Here is a 13,263-nt window from a genome sequence, read left to right as displayed (position 1 = left end):
GAATGAGACAGTGTTCAGGAAAAGGGCGGAAACGGAAGAAAAAAACCCGTCCTACTTGATTCTAGGACATAAAGCATGGGCCTACTTGATTCGACCAATTTAATACAAGGAAATGAATGGCATAGTTTGTGTCAAGTGAATTTAGTGAATTTTAAACCCAATTTACTCGCCCTCTCTCTACAGAGATAAATACTTTTCCTGTTACATACAATAACAATTATTGGCCATTATTTAAAAAATATATTAAAAGGAAATGAAATTCTGTTACCTGTTTTTCTTTGTGTAGTACATGCTAACATCAATGACTGGAAAAAAAATAACGAAACTGTAGAGAAACTTCTGAATCATTGAAAGTCTAATTATTAGGCCTACACATTGATGACATTGATATAAAAAAAAAGGCTGATTTGTTTGTTGTTGTTTTTTTCTTTTACAGAAATATTAAGATTACATTTCAAATAAACAACTAACACAAAAGTTAGTATCTAGCTATAGTCCATGTCTGGATATACATTTCTCCTTTTTTTTGGCCCGAACGTCTATAAAAATCAAAGATGGCGGCCAATAATTGCAACCGGGCATTACTATAAAATCAAGACAGATTCTTACCTGCTGGTCCTAGTCGGGGGTTTCTTGCAATTATAAGTATTTGAACAACGGTGTAGCGCCGATTAGCTAATAATAATTAAGCACGATTTCAGAAAAATTAAGACAGAATCATTAGATTGCTGAATTAGCGGAACACTTTTAGAACACATCAAAAAAAATTTCTTTGTGGCGCCATTATATAAATAGAATTCCGGTGCAGTCAGTGGCAGTGGTTCTAAATCTGACTGTTTTAAACGAAACGAATTATTATATACATAGAAGCAATATATACATGCTAAATTAAATACATTTTTTGTAAAAATTTACAAACCTGCGGTCTGGTATTCTATGTGACCATTATAATTTTTTTTTTAAAAATATCACGGCTAAAGCACTCTGTTGATGCTAACGTCACTACATCTAACTGAATGTCGCTGATATAATATCAAAGAAAGAATTTGTCGCAATGACTAAAGTATAGATACTTCTTCTTAGTTAGTTGTATTTTACGTCCGCTTCCACCGAAGTGATATCGCAGACAAAAAGTATAGATAACTTGGAGAACCATTATATCAATAAGTCGATTATGAGATACACGTGGATGATCAATTAAATTTGATTGGTTACTTTTCAGTTAACCAATACTGTCCAATTTCGATTACATCAACCAATTACATTATTAAGAGTTTTACTCATTTTTTTTGTTCATTGCACATTGAATCAATTTTCGAAAACACCAGGGTGCTGAAAATCACATGTACACTATATATTCATTTGGTCTATCAGTTTATTGGGTCAATAAAAAAAGACAGACATTTTAACTATACAGACAACTTAACACCAATTAACATTCAAGTCTGTCTGGCAATTGTCTGATTAATTGGTACTCACTCCCTTCCAGTGAAGAACAGTATGTGATTTTCGAGATGTGAATTAAGCCCTTTATTACTTTTCTTAAAACTTGACGACTCCCGAATTCAGACTTTGTATGGAGTTTTTTTCTTAAAAAGAAAACAAATCGTGGAAGGTACACATTACTTGTGTTAATGATATGAAAAAACACACAAGATTTTATAAATCGACACAAGTTTGTGTTAATGCAATGCAAAACAACACATAACTTGTGTAGATTAGTTTTAACACAAGTACTTGTGTTGAGATCCAACACAAGTGTTTTTTCAGTGTATATATATATATATACCTACCTATGCACTGCGGTCGACCTCCTCTCCATGTTCCATCTTCCTGACAAACTTGTACCCTGGACATTCCACTAGCCACGCCATATCCTTCATGACAAGTATAGGTACACACACTACGATATTGGCTCCCATCCGTGCACAAAACATCACAATGTTTGTTTAGGCACCCTCTCAAAGACTCACAATTTTTCTCTAGATAATATGAAAAGAAAATATTTTGATTTGCAGTACATTCGATGGCAGTCTGATTTTAAATATACCAACATTTCGTTCCGTTATACATTTTTCAGCTGTTTGCTTTTAAAGACACACAGTTTATCGGGAGTCCAGTTTAACCTTTCGTGCAAATCTCGTGGTACAGGATATTCCGCTAAATCTTTTGAAAGGATAAACCATTAATGCTTCTTGGTAAACCCCAGGGGGGGGGGGGGACCTGCTGCCCCCACTTAGGAGTGCGACTGACACAAGGACACAGGGAATCACTACCATTTTTAAATATTTTTGTTCTCCTTTCCCGCGACAATATATGGGGCAAAAAATTGTTCGGCATCGCAAAAAATGGGGGGGGGGAGGGCCTGAACCCCATTTCTCTCAAAATAGTGTCTCAAACAGGATTGGGAAAAGGAAAAACGGTCTTTGTGCGTGTTCATGTCTTGGAATATAAAAATACTATTCAATGTTTAAATACTAAATTACTATGTTTTAAATAACTATCGATGCTTTTCGCCTATTTTTTCAAATGTAAATACGGTTGATATTATGATTATAACAATATCTTCATAAAGAATGAGTTGGAATGTATGAAAAAGACAACAATTGAATATTATTTAATTGTTACTTTATGTGTCTAAGATAAATGCAGATGGCGGTTTTAAATCAATATGAATCGATGTTTGATCTTTTAAAACACTGCATTTTACATTAATTCTGGTATGCTGGGGGCTTCAAATCATGCAAAACACGTTGGGGGTCTGTTGGGGCTTTAAATCATATAAAACACGTGATGGGGCTTTAAATCATAATAATAAAACACATATCGGGGGTTAAAACCTATAAAACACTCGTTTCAATTACTCAATTGTGTCGGAAATGCGTCAGTTGTCGAACATGCCAGATACCACATCGTATCCGATTGTAGTTAAGTGCAATACTTAAATATTTTACCCTTGACATTATTGCAAAGAGGCGGATATAATATCTTATAAGTACTTAACATTCTTGGCATAGGCTACAGACTTTCCACAATTTTAATGTAAAATCGATCAATCCCATTGATCATCTAAAATTCACAATGGAATTTATTGATTTTCCGTCGTCATCTTTTATAATGTTATAACAACCGGTTAAAGCTTGGGGCCTGTTTCGCGAAATAAAATCCAAATTTTAGTAATTTGATTGGAATAATATTAGAATGATTTTAGTGCTTAGCCAATCAAAATTGAAGTATCTACTAAAATTTGGATTTTATCTTTAGTTAAGATTTCGAGAAACAGGGCCCTGAACCGCAACTCAGTGAATGTAAGCTACAATAGGTTGTAACAAACGAAAAAAACAATGTCAGTACATTAAAAATTGTGTTGTTTTAATAGACAGATGACGAATATAACTAACTTGTCCGAAATGAATCGTCACCATTTACATATTTTATGCTTACAAGTACTAATTTGTTTTATTATTTACAGTAACTATATAATTTTTCTTAAAGTCTGGGTTCATTTTCTTAAATAACTTCAAAATAGTTTTGAATTTTCTGGATATCGCCGTATTTCATATGTGAAAGACGCGACCGAGCAAAATTTTACTGCGGACCAGTTTGCAATATTCGTTGTAGTCCAGGTATTTTCAACAAACTATCCACAGGCTGTAAGTTCAAAGGAGAGGGGGGGGGGGTCAACTCAACATATATTTAGATATGGCAGACCACTTAACATTTTCCCTTGGATTTTTTAAAATGTGAATTCTTGTTTGATTTTGTCGGATCCAACTTTTCCCAAAGTTTTTGTAGGCGTGAACGCTCTGTTTGAAAGGTGGAACTGTCTAAATCTAAAGCATGTATTTTAATAATTTGAATATATATATTAGATAATTATAAAACTAAATATCTTATATACAAATACTGTATTGATTATACAGAAATGACATAGCTATTACTAACTTTCACATTTAGGTGTAGGTTCCGACCACTGCTTTGACTGAAGACATTTATAGTGGCTGGCACCATTTAAATCATGTCCCCCGTAGCAATCAGCTTGACAGTTTGCGGCTAAAACAAAATCCTGGCTAGGATGACAAATTTGCCAACCATCTGTAATACTCTCTGGGGAAGGACATCGGATTACTGAAAAAATAAATTAACGATTATTTGTGAAGTATGTATGAAAATTAAACAACTACCGCTGTACTATGGACCCGAATTGTGACGCCATATCATAAATCGACGTCCGTCCATCGATGCTCGGTTGTCTTAGGGACATGCATTCCAAGTTTCATTTCGATCGTACAGGAATTGGCGGAGCGTAGACTCGCCCCTTAGAACAAGAACAAGATGATCCGATAAAATACCAAATATTACACCCCGCTGCCTGTTCCATAAAGTTGTTAAAGTTAATAATATTATCATTAACAATACCAAGGTAGCAATATAGTATCAGAAAAAAAAGTCGTGTAGTCCGTTTATTTCATGGTTTTGGGACATCAATTGGGATATTAACATTATTTCTTTGACCAGTCCTAGGAAAACGGTCAATGTTGTGTTCTTTAAGATTTCAAAGATTTAGATCATCGAAATGATCAAAATAAATTGTCATGGATTTAACACTGACGTCAGTGGGGCGAGAATTACTAGTCTCAATCTTGATCTCTAAAATAAAATTAAATTTCCAGATTTAATTAGGAATATGGATTTTCCGGCGTGGTTTATGCTTGCCAGTGGTGTAGGGCATGGCATTTCAAGGAACAGCGTCTAGTACATTGGCGTGCACATAAATTAATCCTCGACAGTTCATAGCACACTGTATAAGTCTAGAAAAGTGGTCATTAAACCCCATTTTTATTCATTCATTCGCGGGAAAGTGTTTTTATTACAAAATGAAAGACATATTTACCAGTATAGAGAAAGACGATCTGTTATAATAAATACTGTATTTTAAATAAAGAATAGAAAAACATTCTGCCATATAAAATTACCTATAATATTTATCATGAATTTACAAGTTGCCATGTTTCCTGCTCTGTCCCTGGCTGAGTAACCAACAGTATTCTTTCCTTCAGAAAAGATAAGTCCCGGTGCCAGACCATGCCTTTTTGGTCTGAAATAGATAACAGGTCATATTTTAAACGTGTTTACATGAAAGGAAAAAATGGATATTCTTTATCTAAAGTTGACTCACGTTATTATACCGTCTCTATCGTCAGTTGCTGTAGGCTCGGTCCAGAAAACTTTAGCATGTGTCTGGTAAGGATCCCCAAACTCAGTTATATCTCCCGGACATTTAAGATGCGGTTCACTTCCAGCTTAAATTAAAATACAAGACTGAATAACATAACAGTAAATAATACAAATTAAACACCTCCAAACTATATCTATTATAGCAATATTGCTGCTATTCCCGTAGCAACCTTTTTTAAAGTCATTACAAATCGAAGCCCCGTGTTAACATTAACGTGCACGTAAAAGAATTCTTGACAGTTGGAATTCGATATAAGAGTAGGCCGTAGTGTCGATGTACGGACAAAATTTCACTCATAGCACACTGTATGGCGTATGTCAGTCTTTATTAGCCCTTTCGGAGCAGAACAGTAGGACGTATAACCCCTTTTCATTTCATTTAAAGATATTCGGGTGATATTGAGGTAAAAGTAAAACCTAATAACCGCATACCTTGAATTTCTCGTTTACAAGGTAAGGTAAGCAACGGTTGATGGTAAGCATGGCGATAATCTTTATATATGTGTCGATGTGCAACCTATCTCTTACACGGTTGTTATTCGAGATAAAACCCGCGGTCTCCGCATTGTACACAACCAAAGAAAACCTTTTTAAATAAAGCCAGACCAATGGCCACCGACTTTCTTATAACCTCGTTTTGATTTACATGCCAGTTCTAGTATGATCACAGGCACTTGAAGGGATTAAAATAAAACTTCTTACTACTGCTTGACTATATATATATGAAATCAAGTTTCCCTTATGACCAAGTGCATTACGAATTTCCGCACTGTGAGTAAACATTAATCTTTATAATTATCCAAAACTCTAATAGAAACGCACTGTTCGTGGAATACTTACAGTTGGTTTCTGGTGGCAGACATTTATCAAAAGTGCAAGAACGTTTACGTCGTGACATTTTTTCAGTTTCATCTTGTTCGTATACTACAAAATAAAGTAGCAATACAACTTTATTCTAGTATCTCCAGACAAACATATGTATTGAATATAATAATAAGATCTATTCAAGACGCATTAGATAGTATAGCATAAAATAAAGTATATGTAAAGTGAGAAGGCATATGTTCCACGTAGACATTTTCGATTCGACATTGATTTAGTTACGTAAAAAAAATTATATCGAATTCCAACTTCCAAGAGGGTTTTTTTACGTGCACGCCGACGTGTACATGGGACCCAGATTTTTCGACCAATCCGGTGACTAGACGATGCCAATTGCAAAACCGGGATCGAACCCGGGACCTCTTAGTAAGTGAGTCAGTGCATATCTCATTGAGCATCCGTGGTTTTCATTTCTCGACCGATACTAGCATCGAACCTGCTACCCACGAGGTAGTTTCATTGATTGTATCAAGAAATTGGGGGAGCCAAGGTGGCTAAGCGAGTAAGACGCTAACTCGCTAGCCTGGAAGTCGCGGGTTCGCTCCCGGTGTTGGCCGAAAAGTTCATCGGGATTTTCCGGCGTGGTTACGCCTTGTCAGTGGTGCTGGATGGAGTGCGTGGCACGGACAGCTGTCTAGTCGTTAGGATGGAACGAAAAACCGAGGACCCGTGTACAAACTGGAGTGCTCGTAAAATATCCCTTGGCAGTTGGAATTCGATATAAGAGTAGGCCGTAGCGTATGCACACTGTATAACGTATTAGCCCAGGAGGAGCAGAACAGTAGGACGTTAAACCCCATTTCATTTCATTTTCATCAAGATACTTTGTTTAGAAAACTAGTTGGGCTGGCCTATGTTGGCGTTTGTAGTTTTAGTAATTAGCTATAGTGCTTATAGACGGAGGATATAATATGGCTTTTTTCCAAATAACATTTCGCGTGGCAAAATTAATCTCAACACTTCAAATTATCACAGGGTGTCAATTGAAAAGTAGGGGAGGATTTGAATACAAAGCATTGCAGTTAAATGGAACTGAGCATCTTGTCTTTCTTTAACGGCAGATCTTCTATCAAATATCGATACGACAATATAAACAATCTTAACATGGTTGTTCAAGCTAATAAATGTTGCAGTAGACCAGGATGTATCAAGTTGACCTAAAACAGTTACATCCCTGTTTATGCCTTTAACCAGGATTCATGAGCTATGCTCCAATGAAATTTTACAAAGTATAAACTACATGTATTTGATATTGAATTAGAGGAAATGTGCAATAGACGACAGGATGTGGACAATAATGAAAATGAATCTGTCGTATACTTTTACATCGAATTAACTTATGTACATGTACTTTGTGATTTATATCGAACAATATTTTAGATATTTTTTTTGTTTAATCAACAAGGAGTCTACGCATTGACCATTGTCTATAGACGAGTTTGGGAATTATTTTTATTGCGTTTAGAATGAGAGCAGCGATTTAGGTGTTTTGGGATTTTTTTGTATTAATCAACGCATATGGTTATAGCAATTACATTTTTGTTGCTGATGACACTTATTATTCAAGAACTCTTGTACGCTCCCTTGGACAAACGATTACTCTCCACCCTTCGCTTTTTCTTAAAAGACAATCTTACCGAGTATACAAAATAATCTAATGACAACTTGCCTCTGTATCACGTTCAAAACCAATCAAAATAAACATATTTGAATTCAATTTTTATGTGTAATTACCTGGACATTCTATGGGTGGACCTTGCCATTGACCTTCAAAACATTGCCGCCATGTTTTACCAGAATAATACGACTTACAGGTCACCATACACGTAACTCCGTGGGATACGTAAGAATTAGGGGTGTTTACGAGTTCTGGTGGACAATCGACTAAATAAATTTCTTTAACCTCTAGAGTCTGTAGAGGGCAGGGGGCGCTCTGAAAGAGAAATATAAATACGATTTTGGAAAGGTGTTCTTTTTTCTATTTTGGTAATACATACATAAGTACGATGTTTAAACCATGGTGTTGCATACAGTGACATGTTTTGCTGTGAATGGGTTGGGTGGTCGCACGGTCTAACGCGTGTTCCTTGCATAATAAGGTCTGACATATAGCCAAGTGACATGCTTTCAATCCAAAGCTTGTACATCACAAGAAGTAGGGTCGACTGCCTAACCCCGTGGGTTTTCTCCGGGTCCTCCGGTTTCCTCCTTCTGCTAAATACTATGTATCAATTATTCATATCATAAGCTGACAGATTCGATCCTATTTAATGTTTGCGGTGACAAGAAGTAGGATAGCCTGTCTAACCTCGTGGGTCTTCTCTGGGTGCTCTGGTTTCTAGTATTCATATTATAAGCTGACAGTTTACAGTTACACGCGATTCACATTAAGTTTCTTTGAAATATTAAAGGTGCGTTCACACTGAGAGTTTAATCTGAATTGAATTCAGAATAAAGTCTTATTCCCGCTTTGGGCGTCTTTAGCTGCGTTCACACTAGGGGTTTAATCTGAATTGAATTCAGAATAAAGCCTTATTCCGGACTTTGGCGTTACACTAAATTCGATAAAAACCGAATTGAATCTGAATTAATGAATCCGTATATTTTTCCGAATTCAACTCGGAACAAGATTTGATCGGACACGCCTGATTCAGATCAATTTTACCGGAAACGATAACTTTGCGCGCATGATGGGGTGTAGCCTACATAGCTGCAGCCCTTCGTCACTGAAACAAATGCTGCGTTAACATAACCAGCTAACAAAAGGTTGTCAGGCAACGAAACATACGACCTCAACAATTAAGGGTTGTGGCATACTTTTCCCTTTGTTAGTAATGCAAACATTTACAACACACTAAATTCTGATTACGAGTTCTGCCCTATACTAACATTTAATATCATGGACCATAACTCTGGCAGTAATTATCGTAAATCGTTCAAATTCAATTTGATTCTTCGTCCATGACCTTAAACACTGTGCATAAATTTAAAGTCAATCAGATATTAACATTAGCCTCTAGCGCGTCGGGCGAGGGCGACGACAATATACGACCACATTTCAAATACAAAGATAGGAGTGTTCGAATTCAGATCACAGCTGACCATTCACGGTCTAGACCTTGGGAGAAGGGCAGGTAAGCTTTAGTCGTCTCGAGTCTAGTGGAGCCTAGTCTCTAGCATGTATTGCATATGACAACAAAATGTATTGCTTTACATTATGTATGTTTAGTGCTGTAAGGATTTGAATTATGAAATGGGAGCCACGATGGTTCAGTGAGTAAGAAGCTGGCTCCCTAGTCGGGTGGTCGAGGGTTCGCTCCCGGTGTTGACCGAAAACGTTCATCGTGATTTTCTGGCGTGGTTTCCCATGTCGGTCGGTGTTGCAGGGCGGAAGGCCTGACAAGGACAGCTGTTTAGTCGTTCGGATGGGACATAAGACAGAGTTCCCGTGTACACATTGACGTGGACGTAAAAAATCCCTTGATAGTTGGAATTCGATAAAAGCGTAGGCCGTAGCGCCGCAGTCCTGGGAAAATGGTCTATGCCAGTCGGACCAGAACAGTAGGACGTTTGATCCAATTTCATAACATTTCAATTATGAAATGTATCTTCGCTAGTACAGAGTCGAGAGTGAAGTACATGTTCATACGTGTTGATGTATAGCAAACGCTACCAAAAGAGTAATCATCCTCATTCGCATTTGATTTTGGTGACAACGAAATCGTGCTCGGCGCTGCATGGCAAGGTGTCGAAGATGTAAGACCCGGCTTGCCTCAGGAAATTAAACATAAGCAACACAAGATCACCAATACAAATGTCTGGCACATACATCTTGGATATGAATGACCTTCACTGCGCATTCAGTGTGGCGCTTTTCATTCTGAATTCAATCCGAATAAACTTTAATGTGACGCACAGCTTTTAAACCGGGAAAAACCAATCCCAATTCCGAAGACCGGTCTCCGGATTTCGCATTGAATGCGCATGCAGTGTGAACGCAGCTTAACTCAATTCGATAAAATCCGAACTGAATCTGAAATAACGAATATTTTTCCGAATATTCAGAATCGGTTATTCGCAGAGTGGCGCGCTTGATTCAGATCAAAGGGGTTACCGGAAGCGAATAACTTAGCGCGCATGTTCACCTCTACTTCCGCTTTATCGCTTGGAGGGAAACGTGTGAATTTTCCTGGCCAATATTCTGCAAATAAATAAATAAATCCTCCGGGCCAATATTCTGCAAATAAATAAAAATTAATAATGCAAACACAAAATAGTTGGGGTATAGCCCTACATACCTGGAACCCTACCTCACTGATACATATACTGCCATAACGTAACCAGTTAAAAATATAAATACAAAGATATGATGTGTTCAGATCATGGCTCATCATTTAAAGCCTAGACATTAGGGGCAGGGTAGGCAGGCCAGCTCCAGACGTCTTGAGTGTAATAGAGTCTAGTCTCTAGCATGTATTGTATGTAGTTGGATGAAAATGACCACAAAATTTATTGCTTTGCATTATGTTGTTGACTGCTGAAAGGATTTTAATTATGAAATGTATCTTTGCTAGTACAGAGTCGAGAGCGAGTACATGTACATAACGCGACCAGTGGCCGGTTGCTCAAAGCTCCGTTAACTTTTAACGACTCCGTTATATTTAACGGAGAGAAAGTTTGTTGATGGAGGCCCCGTTAACTTTAACATGTCGCTAACTTGCTGTTATTTAACGGAGGTGTCAGTCGAAGTATACTCTTAGCAAAATGTCATAGATTACCAGTTTAATTTTCTATAGAACATTCTAGAGGGTTGGACGATTGGGGGAGGGGGGCTATTCCATTTTCTATAGGACGAAGTTCTATAGTAATCTACAGAATTTGGGGGCCTGTAGGAAATAACGGCCCCAAATATTCCACAGTTTCTGTAGTGCAAATCCCATAATTTTTCCTACCGGTTTATGCTAAAATTTCTAAAAGAAAAAATAAAGTATTCTATAGGGTTTTTTTTATAGTGTTTTCTGTAGTAAAATCTATGGTTATGTTTTTGTCTTTAATCAAGTTTTGTAAACAGACTGCACTCGCAGTTGTCCCACTGTCTTAAGTTTCTTGTTAATACTAACTCCTATGAAGTTATTAGACATGTACATGGAATTTAAAATTTTAAAATTCAGCCAATCAACAAAAAGTCTTTTCTTGGATTAACTTTAATCAGTCCGTTTGTTAACGGATAATGAAATTGATTTTCCAGCAACATAAATTTAACGGGCCGTTAACAAACGACACGTTAGAAAGATAACGGTACGCTAGAGTTTAACGGATCGTTAAAAAAACTTAGTTTTGAGCAACTGGCCCCAGAAGAGTAATCATCCTCATTCGCCTTTGATTCTGGTGTAGACGAAATAGTGCTCGACGCTCAATGGCAAGATGCCGAAGATGCAAAACCCGACGTCGCTGATACAGCCTTGCTCCTCGTATTCGTGATCTTCTGTTGCTAATGTTTAAAACGGGCGCGTCCGTATAGGGATTACTAGACGTTATATTAGAATGTCATAATAATTATTGTTATTTTCTCCACAGATTTACGATACACAAGCTTTAGACTAATTTATTATACGCTCAAGGTACATAACAGGTGGTGACGGACGCTCCTTGGAGCCCTCTGGGGCGAAGAAGTGAGTTTGTTGAGCGCAGCTAAGGACTTAACTCGTGGTGACGAGTAATTACGATATATAACGAGTTCGAGCCAGTGCCGAGAAGAATATTTGGAATTAATCAAGGCTGGTGTCGCAGTTTGATTCGGTAACCGCTTTGATTCCTTTCTCTTTGCATGTATCTCGATTGAAACCGCATCAGTTACGAATCTATTTTGTTCTCTATTTTCGTAAATGTAACAATTTTTGAAACGGTCGAGGATTGATTTATCGTGTTACTTCACTACGGATAGAGAGGTGTTCAACAACTGACATGGTTATAATAAGTATAAACTTTGAATTGGGTATTTTACTTATTATTAAGTTGTTTTGCGTCTATCGAGTACTGTATTATCTAGCCTATCATTTTATCTGCACAAATATCAATGTCATTTTTTGTACATGTATCCAAAATATAAGGTGCCTTAATTGCTAAACCCGCGGCACCGCGTGCGCATTGGCGGTGCATGTAATCGTCCCAATGGGTTAGTGCTAAATGCTAAGGCTAGCTCAATTTTCGTCATAGGTCACGAGATGCAAACAGGGCTAACGCTAATGCTAAATATCACGAACCAAATTTTCATCATCCGAGGTCAGTGCTTATGTGGAGACTTATCCTCTCCCCCGAATTCTTAAACCTAACCCTGGACCTATCCCCAATGCTTACGCTAACCCTAACCTACAATCACGTGTCCTAACCTTATTTACATCTCATCGACCATGACAAAATTGAGCTGGCCTTAAAAAATAGATTTAGCCGTCCCAGTGGGAATTCAAAAAGATATAAGGAAACGTAGCTACCCGGGCAAAATCCTCCTTCGTTTCGACGATACAATAGAAATAAAAAAATATCATACATTGGCTTGACATCAAACAATGTATTCCTAGTCTACAATATTTTTATAGTTATTATTTTATTTTTTAAATTATCTATATTTATTTCCTTTTTTATGATAATGGTAGGACCTGTGTTTTCATTTATCTGTCTATAATCTAATTCATGATATAGGTAGGTCATTATATAATTCAGTGTAGCAATAAAATAGTAATTAAAGTCAGTATTATGTCAGTTGTCCACTGTCTGTCATGGATTAGAAGTTTGACTGCTAATTAATAATAAAATCTAAAGAGAAGCATACATATATAAATATCTAATTGAATGAACGAGTGAAATATCGAATGAATGAGAGACGAAAAGTTAGGAAATTGTACATGTGTTAGTTATGTATTATCAGTGATGTCTATCTAGCTTAGATATATACATACCCCTGCATTGCTTGTTGCAGCGAAAGAGAGTCCTATAACACGCGTCAGTAGTATAATATACAACACAGCGCTCGCCATTTTAAATCTCTCTATATAGTTATGAATGTAGTTATGAATACTCTAAATCTGCACTTATTAATATTAAGGACGAGAATAGTAAATTCTCTGCGTCATGTCAATTTCTGAC

General features: G+C 36.9%; 1 protein-coding gene across 2 annotated transcripts in view; it reads right to left on the bottom strand.

Moving 5' to 3' along the window:
* Positions 1 to 13,232, bottom strand: part of LOC126808471 (sushi, von Willebrand factor type A, EGF and pentraxin domain-containing protein 1) — a 40,306-nt gene extending 27,074 nt beyond the window's left edge. For both annotated transcript variants that reach the window (XM_050533189.1, XM_050533190.1), the window contains exons 1-7: positions 13,077 to 13,232; positions 7,855 to 8,053; positions 6,079 to 6,162; positions 5,180 to 5,303; positions 4,977 to 5,098; positions 3,946 to 4,128; positions 1,794 to 1,982 (exon numbers count right to left, since the gene is read on the bottom strand). In XM_050533189.1, coding sequence (XP_050389146.1) covers positions 1,794 to 1,982; positions 3,946 to 4,128; positions 4,977 to 5,098; positions 5,180 to 5,303; positions 6,079 to 6,162; positions 7,855 to 8,053; positions 13,077 to 13,154 — 979 coding nt within the window. In that variant the 5' untranslated portion in view covers positions 13,155 to 13,232. The remainder of the gene's footprint in view (positions 1 to 1,793; positions 1,983 to 3,945; positions 4,129 to 4,976; positions 5,099 to 5,179; positions 5,304 to 6,078; positions 6,163 to 7,854; positions 8,054 to 13,076) is intronic.
* Between the last annotated feature and the right edge of the window lie 31 nt (positions 13,233 to 13,263).

The sequence above is a fragment of the Patella vulgata genome, chromosome 1, assembly GCF_932274485.2.
Source record: "Patella vulgata chromosome 1, xgPatVulg1.2, whole genome shotgun sequence".
Taxonomy (NCBI): Eukaryota; Metazoa; Mollusca; class Gastropoda; family Patellidae; genus Patella; species Patella vulgata.
Note: the sequence above shows the minus strand (reverse complement) of the source record. Positions and strands in the feature narration are given on the sequence as shown.